This window comes from Coenobita brevimanus, chromosome 107 (genome assembly GCF_032717465.1).
Source record: "Coenobita brevimanus isolate Jiangsu-jjx chromosome 107, ASM3271746v2, whole genome shotgun sequence".
In the NCBI taxonomy this organism is placed as follows: Eukaryota; Metazoa; Arthropoda; class Malacostraca; order Decapoda; family Coenobitidae; genus Coenobita; species Coenobita brevimanus.
Window position 1 is genome coordinate 27,475,019 of NC_137060.1, and position 26,299 is coordinate 27,501,317.

The window sequence follows — 26,299 nt, forward strand, 5'->3', positions numbered from 1 at the left end:
TGAGATGTCTTGTAGCAGCTGGAGATGCATTCTCTTCAATTCTCCTATTGTCAGTCGAGGATTCTTGATTACTTCCCTCTTCAGAAGCATATCTGTACCTCTGGAAGTCATTCTCTTCTTTCCATTGCCATGCTTGTGCATCAGGTGGCAGGTCGCGCGCTGCAGCAAGAATCTTCATGACGGTCGAATTTGAGCGTTCACTGCGTTCACAAATCGTGCTGATCGGGACATTATCTTGCCTCCATGCAATGATACGGACCCTCTCATCCCTTGAGCAGTACTTTCCAGGCATGACAACTCGACTCTAGGAAATTAACAGGGAAAACAGTAATGCATACAAAAAAAAAGAGGGAGGTGCAAGCTCGGAGCGACGGGAATATACACTCCCACTCTCACTTCTGGGCAAGTACTGACATACTGAGTGTTTCACCACCTCCCGCCAACACCAGAGGAGTTGCCAGTTATTTCTTGCCCCCAAAATTCACTTGGTAGAGGTGGAAACACAAAGCAAAGACAGACAACTCTCCCATAGCAAATGTGTGTGTGTAGGTCCTAAGTTAATTTGCGGAGGGTGTGTATACAAATACTGTATATATATATGTATACGGAGCCTCTGTGGTACAGTGGTAAAGTGTGCGTTTTCGTACAATGAAGAACGAGAGTTCGCACCCCGCCAGGGTAATAAACTTTGGGAGCGTTCTTCTGGCCACGTACTGCTTTTGCGAACATCAGGGGTGCTGTGGTTGATCCAATGTCGCATACTATAAAGTATGCTTGCATCCAGTCAGCTTGTGCGGGCCGATTACACTCGGTTCACAGACTATACACACATCCAAAGCCACTCCAACACTACAGTTACACTTACAAGCACTTCTCACCCTACATACAATCTCTACTCGACAGCCTAAGCAACTTGGTAGAGATACAATGGCTGTATCATCCCCACTTTGGTAGGGACAGGCCAGTCCTGCAGTGGATACTCAAATGGCTGATGATGATATATATATATATATATATATATATATATATATATATATATATATATATATACCTGGGTACAGTGCTAGAAAAGAGAGGAAAGTGTGCAAGAGAAGTTGAAAGTAGAGTGACACAAGGAAGAAAAGTAGCTCATGCAATGAAGGCCTTGATAAGAAGCAGAGGCTTGAGTGCTGCAGCTGCATGAGGCTTACATGAAGGAGTGTTAGTGCCAGCTTTAATATATGGATGTGAGACTATGGTGTGGCATGAAAATGAAAAGTCAAGAGTAAGAGCAGTGGAGATGGGACTGCTAAGGAATGTACGTGGAGTACAGAGGGTGGATAGGATACGAAATAATGTGATTCGTGAAAAGTGTGGAGTGAGGAAGTCAGTGGAAACCAGAATCGAAGAGAGTGTACTGACATGGTATGGTCATGTGGAGAGAAAGGATAACAACAGAGTGGTGAAAAAGGTATATCTGAGTGAATCTGATGGAGGGAGGAGGAGAGGTAGGCCAAAGAGAAGGTGGAGAGATATAGTGGATGAGTGTGTGAGGAAGAGAGGTTTGGAGGTCAGTGAGGATAGAGAACTGACAAGAGATCGAGCTGGCTGGTTGAATGTTGTGAAGTGTATGATCAGGGATTTTGGCACCCCTTTAAACGTGGCAGCATCCAGGTTGACTCAATCGGATACGTTTATGTGAAGCTACAAAACGCTGTGAATGTTTTTGGCGTATCTGATAGAGCCAGGATTCCGGGGGCTTGAATGATGAGTAAATGGGAGCGTGACCCATTGGATTGGGCAAATCTGGGCTGTCTGAACACTGCTCCTCCTCACCCTGCCCCTGGGTGGGAAAGGAGGTCTGGATAATGATGATGATGATGATGAATATATATATACAGTACCCTTGCATCCAAGACGGTAATATTGTCGCCTGAGGGTCCCATCTAGGACGGAGAACGTCTTGGACCAATACAAGACCTTATGGAAAAAATTAATACTGTCACAAAATCATTGAAAAGTGCCCCCCAAAACATCAACCTAGACCTATTTTGGCACCAAAACAAATTTCCTCACCTTGAAACTGTGTTTCTGAGCTTATCTCCAGCTTAGTAGCTCAACTATCTCCAGCTTAGTTGGATGAGGTAGATGGCGACGCTTCAAGGGGTTAGCAGACAGTTTCCTAGGCATGGTTATGTAAGGAGACGCAATAACCTAGGAGCAAATGCTGTGTGAAACAAGCAGTAAGTGTGTCCACAATGCTCTGGTGAGAGACAAAAACAAGCCCCGCTTGCTCATCGTGTGACCAGATGCCAATATTTTATTAGACAACATCTCGACCACGTCACTCTCCCAGGCGCGAGAACTGTGTTGGACCGGGTGAGACTGTCATAGCTGTATTCTCTTCGGATTTGGGCCATTATGAACCGCTGGTTCTGTATTGGACGTATGCAACCGTATTACAGCAATATTTTGGATGATTATTTATGGTTTCTGTCTTGGACACAAAATGTCTAGGACAAACCCGTCTTGGATGCGAGGGTATTTGGTCATCTAATGGCGGCTCTCCATGCTGCTCAATCTCTGGCAGCTTCCCTATTTAGTCCCTAATCCCAGTGGTCACACTCAATGACATCGTCCCAGGTCTTCTTCGGTCTGCCCCTTGCTCCCCTACCCCCAGCATTAACATTACTCACTTTCTGTACCCAATTATCATCCTCCATCCTCTCCACATGCCCAAACCATCTCAATCTACCCACCCCCATCACAACACCAAAACACTCCAGTCCCATCCAACCTCTCAACACTTCCATTGTAAACCTAGTCCCCCCAGGCCTCGTACTCAGGAACGCACTGCACATCCACCTGATCATTGCCATTTCCGTATGTTTGAGCCCGTGAATATCCTCTTCCTTTGCTGCCCAGGTCTCACTACCATACAGCATTACACTCCTAACACATGCCACGTACAAAGAGATATATATATACACATATACAGTATATATATATATATATATATATATATATATATATATATATATATATATATATATATGTAACTATCTATCTATCTATCTATCAATTTATCTATCATTCTATCTATCTATCTATCTATCTATATGTATATACAGTCAACTCACCTACGGCGCGGACTTCTAGGGCACGGTTTTCTATGACACAGCAAGGTGCCAGGCCCCTCCAAAATGAACTACGCGCATAAACTACCTATGGCCCAGGCATGGCAAGCTTTGAAATGTGCAGGCAGATTCCCCTGGCAGCATGCTAGCATTTGTAAACAAAGAAGATGGTGATCACTTCAGCTTCATACTACAAGTGCTCCAACTGTGGACTTTTTTCTCTCTTATGAGGAGGTTAAACTTCACCAAATTCATTATGTATGTAATGAAACATTGAAAATTCTTTGGGTATTGTGACTAGTTTATGGGTTTGTTTGTAAAACTGCTATGGGTGGGTTAGTGACGAAGTACCTATCTCTGAGCTAAGATGAAGTATAATGCCTCCCAGCATCACCATCACGTATATGTGGATGATTATTAATGTGTTAAATGTGAGTTTTGTTGACACTTGAGCACACAAACTTTATCAAATAAATTTCTTCAATCAGTGCTTGACCAGGCAGCCTCCACCATCTTTAACGTTTTGGTCGATCAGCTGATCTGTGTCTGGCCGAGCTTTTTTTTTGCTCGATCTGCAGTGCGTGGCACTGCCCATGTAGACACAAGGCTGATCACCCTCCCGTTTTTTGTGCCTGTTGTTACATGTAATACATGCATTGACTGATTGCTTGACTATGTGTGTGTGTAAAATAGGGAAAAATGGGGAAAACGGGGGTGAAAAGGGGGACTTTGGGCAAACGTCCAGAACCAAATTCCATTTTTCCCATAGGTTTAGTTATTTGTATGGCATGGTTTTCTGTGGCATGGGCTTGGTCCAGAACTAATTGGCCGCACCTTAGGTGACTTGACTGTATATATTTATATATATATATATATATATATATATATATATATATATATATATATATATATGTCTATCTATCTATAGCCTGACGCCCTAATCCCGCAAAGGGTGGCCGCTATATATACAGTATGTGTAAAATACATAAAATCTGTCAACCTTGTAACACCAAATTCTCATATAATGGACGTTTGTATAAGGGGACCCTACTGTATACACAGTAATATATCAATGATTACAAGGAATACCTTTAGTTTCTTTACCCTTGCCCAACAGGCAAAAGGGAAGTCAAAGATATGGTTGCTATTCATCTTCATCATCATCATCATCATCTGGACCTTCTTTCCCAGCCTAGGGCAGGGTGAGGAGTAGCAGCATCCAGATAGCCAAAGTCTACCCAATTCAATGGGCCAAGTTTCCATTTACTCATCACTCAAGCCCACAGAAGCCCGGCTCCATCTGATACGCCAAAAGGTTTCCACCATGTACTGTAGCATCACATATACCTATTAATGCCTACAATTTACACACAAATTACCAGTTAAAAGTCCACTGCTATCAACGAAGTTGATATGTTATGTGCCCCTTAATATCCAGTACAATTGTAAGTAAAATGTGATACTGTACTTAGGAACACATCATCAACACACAGTAAAAAGGAACTAGGTGTTTCATTTACATGGCCAAAATGCATTCAAAGCAAATATGTCTAAGAAGCATATACGAGTTCTGTCTTGTCTCATCGCCTCACCTGACTAACAAAAGATCTAGAAGATGCTATAGAGGGGACAGAGGGGGCTCGGTTGTCCTCCACATCGCCCTCCTCTGATTCCAGGGACCCGCCCCGCCGCAATGAAGTCTCTTTCAAAAACTGCTCCAGGAAGGACATTTGGGAGGCTGGACGTTCCAACACTGCAGAGATTTCAGGGGAAGGAAATAAACTGCCTGAACCATGAGTTCATAATGTATAAGAAATATAATTATTGTAGTTACCTCTTAAAATACTAGGTGTGGTTGCAGTAAAGACAGCAATGTAGTAGTATATCTGATTAAAAAAAAAAAAAAGAAAAAAAAAAAGGATCATGCAGAGAGATGTACACACATAAGATGGACTTTATATACATGATACAGTACAAAACACTGTGTACTACATGAATAATTTATGATCCAAATATCATCATCATGTGAAAAGTAAAACTGCAGTATATGGCAAAAATAAGTCAGTTTTCAATACTCTGACCAAAAAGTTTGAAAAGAAAAATGTGGAGAGAGAGAGAGAGAGAGAGAGAGAGAGAGAGAGAGAAAATTAACTGAAAGTGGGAAGTTTGAATTTGGTCACTTCCTTTACCTTCACTTAACCCCCCAAGCCTGGAGATATCCTGTCTGCTTTATTCTTTCAACTTCATGTTGAATTTACTCAACTCAGGAAAGGCCTATTACAATGGAAGTAATATTGATGGCAATAACTCCAGTTTGTAAATTTTCACCCTAGTTGAATCATATCACCAGGTGGTGATCTGATCAAAATGACAAGTATATAATTGGATTTAAGAGGTTAACTGTATCTAAGTAGTGTAAGAAAGATGTAAGAAGGTTCAGAGTTTACTGCCTGGGGTATGCTGTGAGTATTTTGTGGTCCAGGAAATCACCTATATTGGTCTACATGGGTGGACATACAAACATACACATTGTTACAATACTCAGGAGAATCTGCATGCAGCTCTTGGTTTTATACGGGGTATTTTTAATAAATGGAATAAAAAAACAGCTTTACATACTAACATTTACAAAGAGGGTATGAAATTTTATTCTAGGATGCTATCTGGGTAACTAAAACCATGTTATTATGGATTCAAGGGAAATACTGGAACTGTTGCCATGAAATACTTCTCAAAGATAATCCAAGCATAGGCTTTTACTCTACCTACAAGTACATACAGCATATTTCCTATACCCTTTTTATTCTCTATATGTAAAATATGTTACCTGTACTTTCAAAAGCAAACAGCCAAGATTTATTTATTTATTTATTTTTTTTTTTGGTCAAAATACCTGAATTCATCTTGCTAATGGTGGAGCTAGATGTACATAAATTTTAACCCCAACTGTACATTAAAAAAAAAAAAAAAAAAAAAAAAAAAAAAAAAAAAAAAATGCAAGTACAGTACGTGCCCAAACCACCAGGATTCTCATTAATGTCTCACTCCATCATCATTCACCTATTAGGGGGCAGTGAATAAAAACTCACTCAACTATGCAAAAAAAGGAACAGTATCCAACAAGTGAAGTGAGTTAGGGTAAGAGAAGCAAGTGCAAACCATTCGGTTGTGTCAGACTTGCAACCTGGGGAGAGAAAAAAAAAAAAAAAAAAAAAAAAAAAAAAAAAAAGCACCACTCAATGAAATAATTTTCATATTGAAGTAAAACTGTTTAACCAACAAAATAAGGTACAGCAACTGACATGCTAAGGAATATTTGTAAAAATTATAATATTGTGGTTGCAGTAGGCAAGGGGTTAAGCACTGAGTGAGGGTACGAATACCCCCAATTTATCACTATGGCATGTACAGTAGCTATATTCATCCTGAACATTTTGTAAAGCACTGTAAACATAAATTAACCTTTAATTTCAGCTACAATCCTAAAAGTGTGAAGCTGCTAATATCAGCACTTTCAGCTAACAAAACATGGGCGTATAAAGGATTGGACTGACAGGGCCACCTCTGGTACTAAGACAACAATCTGTATAGTAAGCAACAATAATCGTGTCGTAAAATTTGGTGAAAACATAAGCTAACGGGCTAAGCGTCTGGTACATTCCGCCGTCTGTCATACGGACGGTTCATAATGTTTCACGAGTTACATTTAATCATCGGACAAAATCGCGACACGACTACTGTTGCTCACTGTACGTCCAATGATAAGATAGAAGGCAGATCTGACTGCCATTCTGCTTTAGATTACTCTCTGGCCAGAGCACCTAACTGCAGAGAACATGTAAAGTCTTGTCTCTAATTTGCTCTAATAAGGTAATATACTAGGAGAGTGAGAGGAAGAAGAAAAACTTGACATTGATCTAATTCTCAGATCTCTACAGAGAATAAGATATTAATATTAGTTTACCTGCGCAATCCTACTGGCCAAGAATTATAGTACAGTATACACATAACACATAATCTTACCAAAGCCAAACATATTTCTTCCGATTGAGCCTACTGGAAAAATACACATATCTAGGATTAGACATGCAAAACATTAAGACTATCAAGGCTACACATCTCTTACAAGACGCAGCACTCATTTTCACATGGATCATAATCTTCTGAAGTTTACATGTTACTGACAAGACTAATATTCTTTTCCTAAGATGCATTAAGAACCAACAACAACAAAACCAAATCAAAATGAATAAAAACGAATTATTCAGCAATACACTGGACACTGAACATGGGACATTATTAGTTGGATATCAAAAGGCAAATCAAACGTAAGAGGTCTAAATTCTGAAAAGTGTCATGTCAAAATCAAATTATAACAGCAATTAAAGATTTAATATGCAGTGATTACATTCTGACTCCTGATCAACTGTGAGGTTGCTGATGACTGGATCTGACACCATATCAGAATAATGACCCAATATCAATATTTTAGTAGATTTAAGAGTTTGGAAAAAATAGCTGGAACCAGGTTCTGGTATGGGGTTACTACTGTTTTCCTGCATATCTATTATTACTTGAAAAATATTTATGATAAGTCTGTACTGCTCCAGCAGTGCAGCATTAAACAATATCTATGCACCAAAACCTGTCACACTAGGCATGATTAAAAATCAAACTCACATCAAACAAGTTTGTAGGTTGCAAAAATCAACAGCCACGCAAAAAAAATTTAAATTTTTTTTTTTGTCTGGGTTGGGGACATAACAGGAAAACAACACAGGGTAACACTAATGGGGAAGTGATGGGGCAAGGGCTGTCAGTCAAGGTACATTACCAAACTTTCTGGTCTTGCGCTCCTGCGTGGCGGCTGCTAGTGAGTGCGTGCGGTCAGAAACAGATTTTCATGAGAAGGAGGAGGAAACCCCACAGGCAGCTAGTGAGCCCGAGGAAGAAGGGCATTTTGTCTGCGTCACCACCCGAGAGGAAGACGATAATTGGGTCAGTCGGGGGAATGCATCCACAGCCAAGGTAAATAAACCCTTTTCATTGTTTGGAGCCAGGGGAATACACCAACGTTCAGCCATTTTTTATGAAAAGATACACCTTACTGATGTTCGCCCAACTAAAATGTAGATTCAAGGAAGTATCAGGCCTTAATTTCTTGGTACAATACTGTGAAACATTTCTTTAACTCTTCACAAATCTGAAATCCAGGAAAAACACTACCCTTCCACTCTGCACCATGATCTGCAGTCAATGAAATACTGTCATCTGGGTACTTTAAATAATGGTATATGAGTAGTCTTCCTAAGTCACCCATCAATATCTAAAACAAAAATTGCCTACATTCATTATGAGCTGTGCCAATCAGCTACAGCAGTTCTGTCTTTGTTTGGTTCTCTGACTATTATTTTCTTTTCTCCTGATCTAAATCCGCCTTTTTATAGATCTTCAGAATTTTTAACCAGACTGCTCAATGAAATCCTTTGTGGCAAACAGCTATGCTACAAAACTATGGTTCACACTGAGGTTCTCAGTCTAATACTGCAGAGTCTAGATTACTCAGGTACTATCACAAGACTAATCATGACAATGAACTAAAGAAAATACAGTAAGTTCAAATGGAACTTGTTAAGCATTAGGAGGTTAAGTGGTGGCTAATTAACTGGATAATTATTATGTAAAGGATTTGTTAGAGATGGGGACGCAGTCAGCAAACCCAAAACTCACTGAAGTTATAAGAGTATGATACTGGTGTATGTCCCTCATCTATACAAAATCAAGCTGCTCTCTGTTCTCAAAATCACAACTTCAAATTAGTGTCCAGTCAGCGTCTAGTGTAAGTGGACACGACCAAGCACCAACAGAACTGGAATTTCCCTAAACACAAAAACGTACAACTGCAAGGAAATGCAACAAAAATACCAGTCATTTTTCCTCCACTCGGACACAAAAATGAACAGTCAAACTGGTAAGTGCTCCAGGGATTGGGATTAGATATCAGTGGCATCTGGTATTAGGGCATGTTATTTCCATGGACAACTAAGTAAGACATCTCTTTGTTTCTTCTATGCTCCCCATGATGACTGAATAAGATTTTCAGCATTAGGTTTCTTTAGATTTAATGGTATCACAGAGGCCCTCCCTCACTCTGACCCAATTATTAAGGTGGTGAAGAAAGTGATAAAGGTAGTGATAGTGATGATGATGGTGGTGGTGGTGGTGGTGGGAACATGCAGGAACATGCCGTGGTGTGGGTGTGTTGCGTGCCACTGCCGACAGGTGAGGCTGGGCTCTGGGAAGCTGGTGGGTAATGTTGCAATAGCATATGGTTCTGATTAGTTAGGAATTTAGGACCATTTTGGCTAGGGGCACTTTTAACACTTTACTGTATTACATCATAATTTGGTGGGAAACATAAAATTACCATAGGCTTAACAAGAGGAATACAGTCATCTGAATCCTGTTTAAGCAACTAAATGTACAGTACAGATAATGTAAAGAAAACCATACCTTCAGATGAAACACACAAAACTCCTTTATGATAATCTTTACGATTCCATTAAATTATCCAAAATTACAAAAGGCAACTTACATTACCTAATTTGCATCCAAGAGCCCTTGACTCAATAACTGCCAGCAACAAAATATGAGGTACTTGCTGGGGAGATGTGGAGAAAGAGAGGAGAAAAGAGCAGAAAGTGTTCAATTTTTTTGTGACAGGAAATGATAAATCACTGACATCAATAAATAAGCTTCCCCACTTAAAGAAATATAACTATATCTATCTATATATATATATATATATATTTATTAACAGACAAAAAGAGATGTTGCTTACTTTGGTCCAGTGCTGGTAATATATATCAGCTGCTTAGAGAGGTAAATAGTTTTGTCTCAGCATCGCGAGTGGCAAACAAACGCACATCGGCCACTTGTGCACAAAAACCAGAGAACAAATACAATTTCCAGTCTTTCATGGCATTTGTTCTAAGGTCTACTTCAACCCTATCATAAACGCCCTGAAAATAACTGGAAATATATAATACTTATGCTCATTTTCCTGGGTTATGCACAAATCGCTGATCACATGTGACTTGCAAATTGCCCGGCTTATATAGTACACAAGTACAGTATTAATACGCTCACTTGAGTTAAGCATGTGGTTATTCTGGTAAGCCTTTATGATGCATAAACTGTTACAAATAACTCTCAATCACCAAATATGTTTCTGTTTTTACCCAGAACTGATGGTGTCATCCACATGGGCAACTGTCGGACCAGCCATGTGAGCGTGGTAAGGCAATGATCAGCCCTCCTCATCAGAGAGCGTTTCCAGTCATTCCAGTCTTTTGGCAGTTTCAGAACATGAATATTGACTTTACAAATATGTCTAAATTTCTTGTAAAAATACTAATGAAATTCTGCTAGTACCTTCCTATGCAAATTTCTGGCACTGATTCAATGCCTTAAAATGTACTGGATGTTGCCACATCCTCTATAACTAGCTAGATTTTTTACTATGATTTTTTGTACAATACAGGAGAAGAATTAGCTGTACCCTTAGCTCCACTGCTTACTAGATTGAATGGAAAGGACAAAGATGATTTAATTAAAATCAGTATTTTCCTCCACTCACATGTCATTATCATAGTATTTCTGCATGCTACTGACTATCTGGTCATTACTACTGGTATAGAAAATTATGACAATAGAAGCCATTAAGTAGAACCACCACAATTACAGTAAAGACAACAATTTAATGGGTCAAATCAACTTCCTAGATGACTAAAGGTAAGAATGAAGGTTGGAGTGCATCACTTCCACTTATAGATAACATGACAACATCCAGCATTCACTCATTGGTGCATCAGAGCACACTTTTATTAAAAGCAACTTTATGTTCTATCTCTTTACATACTTTCATGCAATATGTGACAGACAAACTGTGCTTGATACTTCCCCTGAAATAATATACAGTACGATTATTTCTGCAGGGACAACAAGAACAACTGTTGCAGATAACTGGTTCACAATACTATTTACCTTACTAAGCATTCTGATGAGCTGAGCAAAGTTTGGAGTGTGATTTAAATTAAGACCACAGCCTTCAACAACAAAACACTGTCCCTGAAACAACTATAAATACTAGACTGAACACTGTACCTAACACCCACGTTTGCCTGGCTGAAGCAAAAGCATTTTGGATAGATTAGGTAGTAGCATCAGTGCTGTATTTATATTTAAGTGACTGAGTGACATCTGTCATATGCAAATGATATGCAAATACAGGAATTGTATTTACATTATAGGGGTCCTTCACAAATAAGACTGCTGTGCAAATTGCGGGTATGATTCAACATTACAAAGACTTAATATAATTTAATCCTGAAATTTTGAAGAGCATGCAAAGAAAGCATCCCACAGTCCAAACTGTGCTAAATGAGGCTCATAGGAAGCATTAAGCCTGTTCAGTGGACACAAAGAATGTATCAAAGAGACTGATGTTGTCACATACAAAATAAAAAATAAAAGAAAAGGTGAGTAACAACACAATAATATACACAAATGCCTGTAGAGATGTAAGCAGTAAGTAAACATATTACCCACAATGTATGACATTATCAAAATATATATACATTAAACACACGACTGTGAGCAAGGGGCATAGTCAGTATCCATTGAAATATTGCATGGTGCCTCATCAGTAATTATAACTCTCACCAGTAAAGCAAATCACAATTATTGTTAAATCAGGCTTGAAAGTCTATTATTTATCAAACTGATATTGAACATCATCTCAAAATAGTACACACCCTGAGGTTATGACACAGACACTAAAAGGTGTGCAAGATGAACAGTCAAAATGTTGAGACCTTCAGAGTATCTTCTCATACAGGTGCATGAAATTATGCCATACTTCTTGAAGTCAAATTTCTTTCAACATTTAACCACAGTACTTATCATACACTGTACCTGATTAAGGCTGATGCACAAAACTACACAAAAACTAATATTTAAAAAAATGCATACTGACTATGCTGCATGTTACCTGCCCATATTACTTCACACTCCACAACACAGTCATAATAACAAATTATTTTTCAGTAAAAAATATATAAGCAAGACAAACTCTAAGCAAAAAAAAAAAGAGCTCTAATACTAAACAAGGAACAGGCTGAATTTTGAAACTACTACACTATTTTGCAGTATGGCACTATCACTCTCTGAACTCTGAATGACTTTTTTAATATCACATAAGGTACTGGGCCAGCACAGCCTTCCATATCTAGATGAAAAAGCCTCTTACAAATCCCCTTCATCATCACAAATAAACCTAACAACTACACACTGAGTTGCATCCAGTGTAGCACCTTAGTATATTCAGACTCAAGGCCACATAACTGGTGCATGTTAATTAAAACAGCACACAACTCGCACACCTGTCACATAATGGCAAGTCCCCCCCCCAAAAAAAAGTTAGTGTAGGGTTGCACTTTAAGGCCATCGTCTTCATTTCTTACGAAAAAAAAAAAAAAAAAAAATGAAAGTTTTGAATATTATGAGAAAACTCCATGAAGTTCTGGCATTCTTCCTCTGTCTCTGTGCAAAGTGATATCACCTTCAGAAATGTACAAATGTTTTAAAATTGTATTTTGTAGCATTCCTACATGCATTATGATACAGCTTTGGGCGGGATTTACATAGAAATAGTTTTGTTTGTTTTGTTTGTTTGTTTGTTTTTTTAGATAAATTGTCAACTAAATACTCCTTTCAACATCTGACATCTTTTTTAGTCTCAGCTGCATACTCAGCGTGGTCAGAGGCATGAGAGAGAGAGAGGGTGTGTTGCTCAGTGCTCTACAACCTGACAACTCTGATGGTTGTTTTCAGAAAATGTATGTTTTTAACATTTGGATCCTATTAGCTCTTAAACTAATAAAGCTCTAGAAAAAATAACTACCACTGGCAAGCCCATAAAATTTACTATCATTCTCTAACTGGAATGTTTGTATAATGATACTTTTTAGTGTAGAGAGTTTGCCAAACATCCAGGAAATTGGTACAACAGGAAACTTAGACTTTCATCAGAAAAAAATCACTGATATTCTTCCAATGCAAATATCATAAAAGCATTAAAGAATCTGTAAAGCAACTCTTTATGATTAGTTTGTCAGAAAGCAAGCCAAATTTTGTGCATTATTTTAGGAGCCTATTAAAATCTTATAGATTTTAGTAATTTTTGACAAAAAAAATCTGTAAATAAAAATCTAATGATGCAAACTGATGAAAGTTATATGTAAACAATCCCTCATATAGGTCAATAGCTCATGTAAATTGCAGTCTCCTAGCCCTAACAGCTTAGAAGCAACATGTCAAAAGAGACGATGGCCTTAATTATGCCCTAGCAGGTGAGTACAACCAACAGAATGCTCTGATGACAATCATAGTGTATTTTAGTAGTTGTTGTTGTTAGGGGAAGGACATGAGAGATATGCAGCACTCCCAGCCACACACAGGTGAGCTTGGTAAAAGTGCACTCATCTGCACAAAATGACTGAGTATTACTTGTTGGCAGAGCTTGCCGAGAAATTTAAGCACAATATGTTAGACCATTATCATTTACTGATCTACAGTTTCAAATAAAACATTATAAATCTGTGACACAAGTGACTGGTTTTCAATAATAACCATAGGGGCACTGCTCTGAGTTTTTTAATTAATTATCAGTAGCAAATACAGCACAATATAAGTGAGGGAGCATGATGTTATGTGGAAAAATATTGTTCAATCAGGGAAGAGATTAAAGACTGGATCCTAACAGCCGATTACTGCACTTCAAAAACAATCAACCCAGCAGAGTCTACCTTCCACATTTAAAAGGAATGACAAGAATGACAGGCGAGAACTGCGAGATTCAATGAAAATCAGCAGAAATTTCTTATATTCATCTCACCAGGTACTAATAATAAATATAATTTCCCCATACAATACATACCCAAGACCACTGACACCAAAACTGTGCAAAGAAAAAAATTCACACAGCATTAAAAATTAAAAAGCAGCAAAGGCTCCGATTAACAGCCCTTGCTCCTCAGGAAGCTTCTACTCACTTCATTCCCCTCAAAACTGCAGATTCACCATAATGTGAGTCCCTTCTAACAATACTTTAAGATAGAGACTGTGCAACTACAGTAACAGGAAAAAGAAAGAATACAATAAACCCTTCCTGCTCCCTACCACAAAATTACATGCCCCATCCCTTCCATTTCCTAGACCCTAAGCTAGCCATGAGTTACAATCAAGTACTTACATCCCTCCCCTGATTCCAGTCTGGACTGTAGCTCCCGTACTTGCTTCTCCTTCCTCATGTTCTCTCTGGACACAGTCTCATAGCGCTGCTTGAACTCTCGCACATCCCTGCGGGCCAGAAATTAAGTACTAAGTACTGGTGACATGAGAAAATGAGTAAAGAATTTATGGGGAAGCTGACAGGATCCTCAGGATACGTAGAAAGGGAGGCCTCCACCTAGTCTGCACAAATATCTTTGTAACTTCTTAATTTCTTATTTATACCAAAAGTTTTGCACAAATATCTTTGTAACTTCTTAATTTCTTATTTATACCAAAAGTTTTATTAGGCCAGTATATAATTTCTCTACAGTAACTGCATCCCAAAGGGCTAAGGGATTACTTTACTTCAATAAAACAAGCCAAGAAATTATCAATTTCACTACACTGTCAAGTGATGAACGGCAAAAAATACAGCATCACCATCATCATCAAGACTCTTTCCCACCTAAGGATTTGCATGGTTTTATATATATAAAGGGGAGGGGGGAGGATTAACTAAAAGTCTGACATAAGAAAAGGCGAGATTTTTTTGTTGTGTAAAGGTTAGGGTAAAAAAAAAGAAAAGAAAAAAACCTGGTAAGCACAGCCAATGGGTAGGAAATGTCTAAAAGAAGATACCTGAAAGTGACTGCTTGAAAAGTAGACTGATTGCTGTCTGGCTTGGTTAAACCACGAATGACTGAGTGTGGAAAAAGCAGGCGTTACCAAGAACCCAGTTATTTTTACTTAGATTGGACATTACTTCCATACTATCACAAAAGAGATATTCCACATTATTTTCATTGTAATATTGCCATTCACACTACAACACACTCACCTCCTTCTCACACAAGAGAAATCTTCAACAGGGCCTAAATAGATCTTATGGAATGCTTGACCGAAGTGACTAAATTTCTGCAGTCCAACAGGTTCACTTTCAAATGAGAAAACAACAAAAACAACTATACACCCCTAAAATGAACACCATCCCAAACTCACTTCTGGGCAGCTACCAGTTCTGCTCGGACTTTGCTGAGCTCCTCCGATATGACTTGCTTGGCCTGTATCTCTGAGTTAAGTGAGGACTGGAGGTTGAGGAGTTCCATCTTGTCCAGCTTCTGTGAGCGACGGTTGCGCCAGTTCTTCTCTGACTGAGGGGTTAGAACTGACGCACTTCCACTGCCCACCACTCCAGACACCTTCATGGGTAATGAATGCTTTAACCCTTTGAAGCTGGGTGACATCTAATATAGTTTATTCTTGCTGCTACCACACTACTCTACTCAAATATTAGAAACACCTTTTGCAATAAAGTGGTCTACCAAAGCTCCACCTAACCCTTCCAGTTTAGAAAGTGCAAGCTGAATAAATTCATTTAAAGATAGCAAGAACTAAACAAAAGGGACAACCCCTGTCTTACAAGGTAAACTGTAATTATTTTATTCTACACTACTGTGAGTTATAATTTAAACATGATGAAAAATTAATTCCAGTTAACTGAAAACACAATAGCATTTTATCGGTATGAAAGATCCTCCACGAGTACTTGTCTAATTAGTCATAAATGATAAAACTAGTTTTGTAGCATTGAACTATTAACACCCAAATATTTTTTTTCTCTCTCTCTTGACTACACTTAGTAAACTATTCTGACAAACATTACCATTTTGACTGACAAAAAGAAGGGATGTTCTAAATACTGGTGCTCCCTCACAAAACTGGCAAATGAACAGACTTAGTTACCTTTAGAGATTCCAACTCCTCTGTCATTCGAGTGGCCAAAGCTTGTAGGTATCCTCTAGCATCCTTCTCATCACTCACCCTAAAAAAGCATTGAAAGTCAAAGTTACAATGCTGCAGATGTTAAGAGTAAATTCAACAACAAGCCTTGATATACTATAATTCTACATAAATATACAGTGAATTACACCCACAGGACAAAATACCTACCAGTATACTAGAGTGTTCCACAAATAATATTTTCCACAGAAGGACCTATGGGCACTATGAATATCTTATTTGTAAAAGTGAGATAGCACGATGCATCAATGGATATGAGTAGAACTGAAAGCTGCAAAAGGGTGAAATTCTGGACTAAGTTAGTGTGAAATGGGTATAGTTTTCATTTACAGTTCTTAATTATTACACCGTATTCATTTATTGTCCAACAAGTGTTTGAATTCCCACCTGGAAGGGTGACCCTAGGATTTATCGAACTTTCGGATATATCAAATCAGGCTTTCCTCCAATTAGATCAATATAGTGAGGGGTTAATGTACTGTAAAGACACTCATAATGTAAGCCAGGGTGTCTTGCAAAATGTCAAATTTCTTAATGCAACTGGTAGCCAATATAGTTAACTGGGGGAAAATGATCAACCAGCTTGAGAGGTAGTAATGCAACTTCAGATGGACAATTTTTCTGTAATTTGCTGTGTACTTCAAGGCAAAACATACTGCTTAAAATAAATAAATAAATAAGTAAAAGTTTGTTTATGATAAAGATTTGCTGTGGGCATGCCGACACATGAATTTAACTACCACGCTTGCTTCCTTGTTCTATGGAATGTTCTGGAAAGAGGTGAAAAGAGTAAGACAGGGTGGAAGTGAAGTTAGCAGGGGACTGAAAGATAAAAATGGTAGATTACTAGTGGAGAAGGGAGAAAAAGTGAGCAGATGGAGAGAACACTTTAAGGAATTGTTGAACATAGAGGATGGAAGTAATGCAAGTATAAGTGGCTGGGGAATGGCTGGGAGAAGGAGGGAGGTGACAAGACAGGAAGAAATCAGTAGGATAGAAGTTGTGGAAGCAATGAAGAAAGTTAAATTGGGGAAAGCACCAGGAACTGATGGAGTGTGTGGTGAAATGCTGAAGCATGGGGGAGATAGTAGTAGAATGGATGTGGAAGATGTGCAGAGTGGCCTGGGAGGAAGGTAGAGTCCCGGAGGATTGGAAGTCAGGTATAATTATTCCTTTGTACAAAGGAAAAGGGGAAAAAGAAGTGTGTGGTAATCATAGGGGCATTTGTCTTCTTAGTATAATAGGAAAAGTGTATGGTAGGATACTTATTGACAGAGTTAGAGAAAGAACGAGAAATTAGTTGGAGAAGAACAGGGAGGCTTTAGGAAGGGAAGAGGTTGTGTAGATCAGAGATTCATTCTTAGATCTTTAGTGGAAAAGTTTCTAGAGAAGGGAAAGAAGTTGCATGCGGCTTTCATGGATTTGGAGAAAGCATATGACAGGGTGGATGGACAAGGATTGTGGAAAGTATTAAGAATATATGGAGTAGATGGGAAGTTGTTGAATGCTGTGAAGAGTATGTACGATGGTGCGAAGGCTGCAGTGCATGTGGATGGTGAACTAAGTGAATTTTTCTCTTTGAAAGTTGGGTTGAAACAGGGATGTGTCATGTCTCCATGGTTGTTCAATCTGTACACGGATGAGTTAATAAAAGAGGTACAAGGTAGGGTTGTGGATGTTGGAGTAGCCCTGGTGAGAGAGGATAGTGTTTGAAAACTCCCTGTACTGTTGTTTGCAGATGATACTGTGTTGTTGAGTGAAGACGAAGGGGAGCTGCAAGGCTTGGTGGATGAGTTTGGGAGAGTGTGTAAGAAACGGAATCTAAAGGTGAATGTAGGGAAGAGTAAAGTGATGGTCTTTGAGAGAGGTGAAGTCAGTGAATGTACAGCGAGGTTGGATAGTGAGGAATTGGAAAATGTGAGTACGTTTAAGTACTTGGGTAGTGTGATGAGTAAGGATGGAGGTATGGAGGGTGAAGTGCTTGAAAGGGTACAGCAGGGAAGAAAGGTTGCTGGTTCTTTGAAAGCAGTGATAAGAAAAGGGGAAGTGAGCATGGAAGTGAAAAAGTTACTACATGACAGTATTGTGATACCAACTCTAACGTATGGAAGTGAAGCCTGGACATTGTTGGAAGGACACAAGTCAAGAGTGAGAGCAGTGGAAATGAGTTATTTAAGAGAAGCCTGTGGAGTCACATGGAGAGACAGGCTGACGAATGAGGATATAAAGGAGCGTTGTGGTGTGGATGTGGATGTGTTAGGAAGCGTTATGAGGAACACACTGAGGTGGTATGGCCATGTGGAGAGGATGGAGGGTGAAAGACTGACGAAGAGAGTGTATGTGAGTGAGGTGGGGGGGGAGGGGGAGGCCGAGGATGAGATGGAGGGATGGGGTGGACAGGTGTATGAGACAGGGGGGTGTGAGTTGGGAGCAGGGCAGTGAAATGGCTGGGGACAGGGCGACTTGGAGGTGATTTGTTTGTGGCCACCCCAAACGGGATTGAAGCGTCTGGCAATAGATAGATAGATAGATAGATATATAGTATATATATATATATATATATATATATATATATATACATACATGTATACATATATATATATATATATATATATATATATATATATATATATATATACATATATATATATATATATATATATATATATATATATATATATATATATATATATACATATATATATATATATATATATATATATATATATATATATATATATATATATATATATACTAACCACTGTATGATTTCCGTAATCTGAGCTTCCCACTGAGCGATGGATTCTTTCTTGTTTCGGAGATCCTCATACTCCTCCTCCAAAGACCTTCGTTCGCTCTGCATCCGATTTAGACTCTCCGTCAGCTGAGGGAGGAACAGTATTACAGTATGTTAATTATCCTCATGGAAGCGAATGTCTTACTGGCTTTTGTGACAATAATGTCTGGAGAACTATTACAGACACAAAACTATTGGACTCATCAACATACGACCTTATGGCAGCTCTCACATCTGCACCAACACTGAATTATTTTGAGCTGTTTGCTTAAAGACTGTTTCACATCAAATTATCCCATATCTTTCTAAGAAGACCTTCTGTTTTTCTCCCATTTTCATTTGAATGAAAATTAATGTGCTGTCCTTTGTTGGCCACTGTAGGACTTGAACCTCTCCAATTCAGAGGGTTACAGCCAGGAAACCCTCCCAAGACAGTTTAGGTCACATGGAAAGGGATGTGTATAGAAAAAGTAGACTGCATGTGAGATAGTGTTTTATGTCTGCATGAGTGTGTTTGGAGATTGTAGTTCTTTTCCCAGAGCAACCCTGACCAGTCGATTTATATCCAGGTACCAACTTGCTGCTTGGTGAACATGGGCAAAGAACTTAGAAGAAGCAGTCAGCAATTCCACTGACCTAGGAAACGAACACGTCCTCCCTCTTATGAAATGTGCCTGCTATAACTACACCATACAAGTGCATACATCTTTTAACCTTCCACATCACCTTAGCTTCCTGTAATGCAAATCTGTCAATCCTGGCTAAATTGGTGGAGAGGTGGCCTGCAGTCCTAATGGACCCAAGACCAAATCCCAGCTGGGGCAGGGAACAGTTTAAGGATTTGAATTTAATAAAAAACAGACTTTACTGATCTACCAGAAGACACACTGACATGTCACAAAAATACCTCCGCTAATACCAGTACACCAGTCCCGTATGAGACTTCCCTAGCATGTATTTAATATGGATGGTGGGTGTTAGCACCTAAGTGGTGACATGTGGTGTGTAGGACTACTGGGCCTTGGGATTGGCTCTGAAGCCTTTGCCCAGAGTCAGACACATTATTTACACACACATACACACACACCCAAACTGTTTTATAGATTTGTTAATGGCAAACTGAAACAAAAGGAAGGAATCACCAAGCTGAAAGTAGATGGAGAGGTCTTTAAGGATGCGGCAATGCAAGCAGAAATAATGAACAAACGTTTCCAGTCAGTTTTCACTAAAGAAAAGGAGCTTGTGGAAGGGGAGGGAGTGATTAGAAATGTTCCGGTGATGAAAGATATAAAAGTGGAGGTGCAGGAAGTGTATAAATTACTGGAAACTCAAGATGTAAGGAAAGCCCCAGGACCTGATGGAATTTCTAATTGGGTACTGAAGGAATGCAGAGAACAACTGGCGGATAAAATTCACAGCTTAATTGTATGCTCACTGGAAGAGGGGAAAGTGCCAAAAGAATGGAAGAGGGCAAATGTGGTACCAATTTACAAGGGAGGAAACAGGGAAGAACCCCTGAATTATAGACCAGTGTCTCTAACCAGCATGGTCGCAAAATTGTGTGAGAGAATCCTGAAAGACAGATGGATAAAATATCTGGAAGAGATGAATATTTTGGCTGAATGTCAGTTTGGATTCAGAAGTGGAAGGTCATGTGTTTCAAACTTGTTGAGCTTTTACTCAAGAGCGATTGATGTGGTACAGGAGAGAGATGGTTGGGTGGATTGTGTGTACTTAGACTTAGAGAAGGCCTTTGACAAGGTACCTCATAAGAGACTAATGTGGAAACTAGAATATATAGGAGGACTAAAGGGGAAACTTCTGGAATGGATGAGAGACTTTTTGAGAGACAGACAAATGAGGACAGTAATAAAGGAAAAGATGTCTGGATGGAGGGAAGTAACAAGTGGAGTCCCTCAAGGCTCAGTGTTGGCGCCAGTAATGTTCCTGATTTAAGTAAATGATATGGTAGATGGAGTGAACAGTTATGCGAGTCTGTTTGCAGATGATGTAAAGATCTTGAGGAAGATAGAGGTTGAGGAGGATTGTAAGATACTGCAGGAGGATTTGGATAGGATACACAATTGGAGCCGGACGTGGGAAATGAAATTTAATGTAAAGAAATGTAAAATATTGGAAATGGGTAAAAGTACCAGGAGACCATCACTGAATTATTTTTTGGGTAATGAATTAATCACAAAAAGGAGAGAAGAGAAAGATTTGGGAGTGCTGGTCCAAGATAGTTTGTCACCAGAAAAGCACATTAACAAGATAGTTGGAGAGACTTATAAGCTCTTGACTAACATAAGAGTAGCATTTCATTATATGGATGAGGAAATGATGAAAAAATTGATAGTGGCCATGATCCGCCCCAGGTTAGAATATGCAGCGGTAGTGTGGTCCCCACACAAAAAGAAAGATATAAACAAGATTGAGAGAATACAAAGAACAGCAACCAAGATGATCCCCAGTCTGACAGACCTGTCATACAGAGAGAGGCTGGAAAAACTGGATTTGCCTTCGTTAGAGGAAAGGAGAAAGAGGGGAGACATGATTGCGGTGTTCAGGACCATGGTGGGAGTAGATAAAATTGACAAAGAAGATCTGTTTGTATGGGATAAGAGAGCAACAAGAGGACATGGAATGAAATTGAAAAAGTCAAGCTGCTTGAAGGATATCAAGAAATATAGCTTTCCTTACAGAAGTATAGACTTATGGAATAGCCTGGACAAAGAGATCGTCCAGTCTAAAAACTTAAACGAGTTTAAAGTTAAATTCGACTTATTGAGAAACAGCGACGGAAACCCACGAGCATAGTACATTCCGTGTATATCACAATTAGGTATGTTCTTAAATATTTGGAACGACTTAGACAAAGAGGTGGTGCATGAGAAAAATATTCATGTGTGTAAAGGTAGACTTGATAAATGTGGATATGGAGACAGGACAACACGAGCATTGCTCAATTCCTGTATACTACAAATAGGTAAATACACACACACACACACACACACACACACACACACACACACACACACACACAGCATTGAAACATAAGTATTTGGAATGACTTAAACAAAGAGGTGGTGCAGGCAAAAAACATTCATGTGTTTAAAACTAGACTAGATAAATGTAGATGTGGAGACAGGACAACACGAGCTTAGCTCAATTCCTGTATATTACAAATAGTATATATATATATTTTTTTTTAATGTGTCCGACTCTGGGCATAGGCTTCACAGCCTGCTTCCAAGGCCCAGTAGTCCTCCTTCATACTATACACCTCTACATGTCACCACTTCGGCGCTAAGACCCACCGTCCATATCGAATACATGCTAGGGCTGTCTTATACAGGACTGGTGTATTGGTATTAGCAGGGGTATTTTTACGACATGTCGGCGGGTCTTCTGGTAGATCAGTAAAGTCTGTTTTTATTAAATTCTAATCTTTAAACTGTTCCCTGCCCCAGCGAGGATTTGAACCTGGGTCAGGTAGGACCGCAGGCCACCTCTCTACCGACTGAGCTACCGCTTCCCCCATACAAATAGGTAAACACACACATACATAAAAAAAAAAAACTTTCAATTCTCCATTGAGCAAGCTGCTGATAATTAGAGTCCGTTATCATTCAACCTTTGTTTATCCTCCCACGTGAATGCCAATATTGCACTGCCATAATTTACACCTCTCTCATGAGCTGCATATAATTTAGCCTTCCAGTGGAGTGGTCAGCAACTACTATCAACATGCATCACTGCTCCCTAAAGTATTTACTGGTTATGCTATCCTCGAACCCTCTTCATGTAACCTCGGATGTAAAGCCATTTCTCTGACTTTGAAGCAAAATGGTACAACTCTCCTTAAGTATTTCAGCCATTCATTCCTGGAAATTATCAATCACTCATTTAACTACAAAAATTTTTAAATTTTCTTACTTTTTGAAAAATCATTTCATGCTTTAACCCCACATTCCATTCATTATAGCAGATGTATCTTGCTTCTCTTCCATAATTATCAATTTCCAAATATCATTATCATCAATTTCTTATCCATTGTCACTAATTTCACATCAAAACAATACACCACTTACCCTTTCAACATCACTCAATAGCTTCTTGTTTTCGTCAAGCATCATGGCCTTCTCCCGCTCATGCCTTCTCTTCACTTCCATCACTGAGTCCTCCTGTTCTTCTGACCGCTTCTCTAGGTCAGCTCTTAACTGTTCCACCTTTTTCGTCAAAATTGTTACCTGGGAGATATAACAAAATTTAACTACATAACAGTACTGACTATCAAGAGAATGTAATACAGTGGTATACGAAACGGATCTAGCCCGGCAAGCATCCCCAAATTACTAAGCCATGCAATAAATTAACTGAGAGTAATATGTCATCAGCATCATCATCATCATCATCAGGACCTCCTTGCCCACCCTGGGGCAGGGTGAAGAGTAGCAACATCCAAGCAGCCTAAGTTTGCCCAATTCGATAGGCCACGCTTTCATTCACTCATCATTCAAGCCCATGAAATCCTGGCTCCATAAGATGGGGGGGGGGGGGGGAAATCACCACATTCTGTAGCTTCACATATACCTATCTGATAGAGTCTAGCTGAACACTGTCACATTAAAAAGGGGTGCCAGATCCCTGGTTATGCGCTCCTCCGCACAAAATTCATCCACCCAGCTCTGTCTCTTGTCAGTCCCTTAGCCTCACAAACTCCCATACCTCTCTTCCTCACACACTCATCCACCATATCCTTCCACCTTCTCCTTGGCCTACCCTGCCTCCTTCCTCCTTCAGATTCGCTCAGATATACCTTCCTCACTACTACATTGTCATCCATTAACTCCACATGACCAAACCATCTCAGTACCCTCTCTTCGATTTTGATGTCTGCAGACTTCCTCACCCCGCATCTTTCAAGAATCACATTCTTTCGTATCCTATCCACCCTCTGTACTCCACATACATTCCTCAGCAGTCCCATCTCTACTGCTCTTACTCTTGGCTTATCATTTTCATACCACACCATAGTCTCACATCCATAAGTTAAAGCTGGCACTAACACTCCTTCATGTAAGCCTCATGCAGCTGCAACACTCAAGCCTGTTTTTTTATCAACGCCTTCATCACACCAGCTACTTTCCTTCCTTGTGTCTCTCTACTTTCCACGTCTTTTGCCCATTTTCCCCCTCTTTTCTATCACTGTACCCAGGTATTTGAACTCTCTCACCAGTTCCAGTATCTCTCCATTCACTGCAATATCACACTGGGAGTCACCTTCTCTCAATAACCATCAATTTACTCTTTTCTACATTTACTCTCAAAGCACGATGCTCAGTGACATCTACAAAACTCTGCACTTGCCTACTAAGCTTTAGTCCGGCATTTGCAAGTAGCACTGCATCATCAGCATACAACAAACATGAGATATTCCATCCATTACCAACACCATCCCTCTCTCCATTCCTCGTGTTTTTACTTCTCTCATCATCCCATCCATATATATACTGAAACAACTATGGAGGAATCACACAACCTTGTCGCACGCCCACACTGATCATGAATATACCTATCATATAAGCCACTGACCTCATTCTGGAGTGTGTTTTTCACTGCCTCTGCTTCTGCCAGCTGGTCGTTCATGGTGGATATCTCATGTGCATGCCTTAAGGCCTGCTGTTGGGCTCGTTCCTCTTGATCCACACACACTCTCTCAAGGTCAGACTTTAGTCTGCAAACGGAATATATGATAAGCAAATATCATTATTTGCAATCATAAAATCATGTGAGGTGCCTAGTAAGAAAAGCGTCTATGTGCCAAAAATAAAGACAAAGAAAAATGTGATCAAAGTTTTCCAACCTTCAATGTGCTGTATCTCAGCAACAGTTAGAGCTAAAAGGCTCTCTCCTTTTTTTTAAACTGAAATTTATTCTGTGCACCTGAGCTCTATAACAACAAAATTAATTGTAAAACAATGTGCTTTGACGGGGAAACCAATGACCACATTTTTCTCTGTGTTGTAGTTCTTTCAAGTGCTACATAAGACCCTAAAAATTTATGAATGTAGTACAAACTATTAAACACAACGTCTTCCTTAATTTCATGCATGTCTAGCACTTTTATATAAAGTTCATGCCCCTGGACCCAGTTTTGTACTACTTATGTTTACTCTGATATCACACGACAATTTTTCTCATCACAGATGTACCTCTAGATCCTGAATCAATCAATCAATCATTTCCTGTGGCACCCTCGGGGATGCATAGGGCCTCGATGAACTCACACCACCACATCCTATCTTGTGCTAACTCCTCAAGATCTCCCCAACACTCATCTCCAGCTTCCCGTCTCATTGTCCTCACCCACGTCTCTTTTGGCCTTCCTCTACCTCTCCTACCAAGTGCCACCCACCCTGGTGTACCTCGTACTATTCCCTGTCTCCTATACACATGTCCTAGCCATTTCCATCGTGAGAATCTAACATATTCATCGACCGGCTGCACTCCCGTTATTTCTCTAATTCTACTATTTGGTATCCTTTCCCACCACTTAACTCCTAATATTCTTGTAAGTGCTTTGTTTTCAAACACCAAGAATTTATTTTCCATAGTCACTGTGCTGTACCAAGACTCGTGTCCATAAATTAAGATACTCCTAACCATTACCTTATAAAGTTTGATTTTTGTATGCACAGAAAAATTGTTATTATTCCAAATATTTTTAAGCATTCCCATTGCCTGATTAGCCTTCTTTAACCTTTCCTCGAATTCAAAGTTCAAAGAACCATCCTTGGCTAAATAAGTACCTAAATATTTAAACCTATCAACTTGCTTTACAACCATACCTCCAATTACACATTCCTGTGCATTTTCCATATTCATATTGATTATTTCAGTTTTTCCACAATCAATAACCAAACTCACCTTGCGACCTTCACTCACCAAACAGTCCAACACTCTCTGCATCTCTTTTGGCCCATCACAAATCAGAACCAAATCATCTGCATAACCTAAATCCAAAAGTTTCCTGTTCTCTCCCCAAAGTATACCTGCACCGGTTTCTGTTCCAACGCGTTTCATAATGTAATCAATGACCAATATAAATAGTAAAGGCGATAGAACACCACCTTGAATTACTCCGGACTTGACTTCAAACGAATCACTCAGACAACCATCAACCATCACTTTACAAAATGTGTCCTCATGCATGTTCATAATGACCCTCACAAACTCCTCTGGTATTCCA

General features: G+C 39.3%; 1 protein-coding gene across 1 annotated transcript in view; it reads right to left on the reverse strand.

Annotated features, from left to right (window-relative positions):
- Positions 1-26,299, reverse strand: part of gek (serine/threonine-protein kinase gek) — a 248,807-nt gene that overhangs the window by 44,124 nt on the left and 178,384 nt on the right. Inside the window, exons 15-22 of the mRNA XM_080285567.1 lie at positions 24,643-24,784; positions 23,139-23,297; positions 19,010-19,134; positions 16,194-16,272; positions 15,450-15,649; positions 14,431-14,537; positions 7,951-7,983; positions 4,709-4,869 (exon numbers count right to left, since the gene is read on the reverse strand). Of these exons, the coding sequence (XP_080141693.1) occupies positions 4,709-4,869; positions 7,951-7,983; positions 14,431-14,537; positions 15,450-15,649; positions 16,194-16,272; positions 19,010-19,134; positions 23,139-23,297; positions 24,643-24,784 (1,006 nt within the window). The remainder of the gene's footprint in view (positions 1-4,708; positions 4,870-7,950; positions 7,984-14,430; positions 14,538-15,449; positions 15,650-16,193; positions 16,273-19,009; positions 19,135-23,138; positions 23,298-24,642; positions 24,785-26,299) is intronic.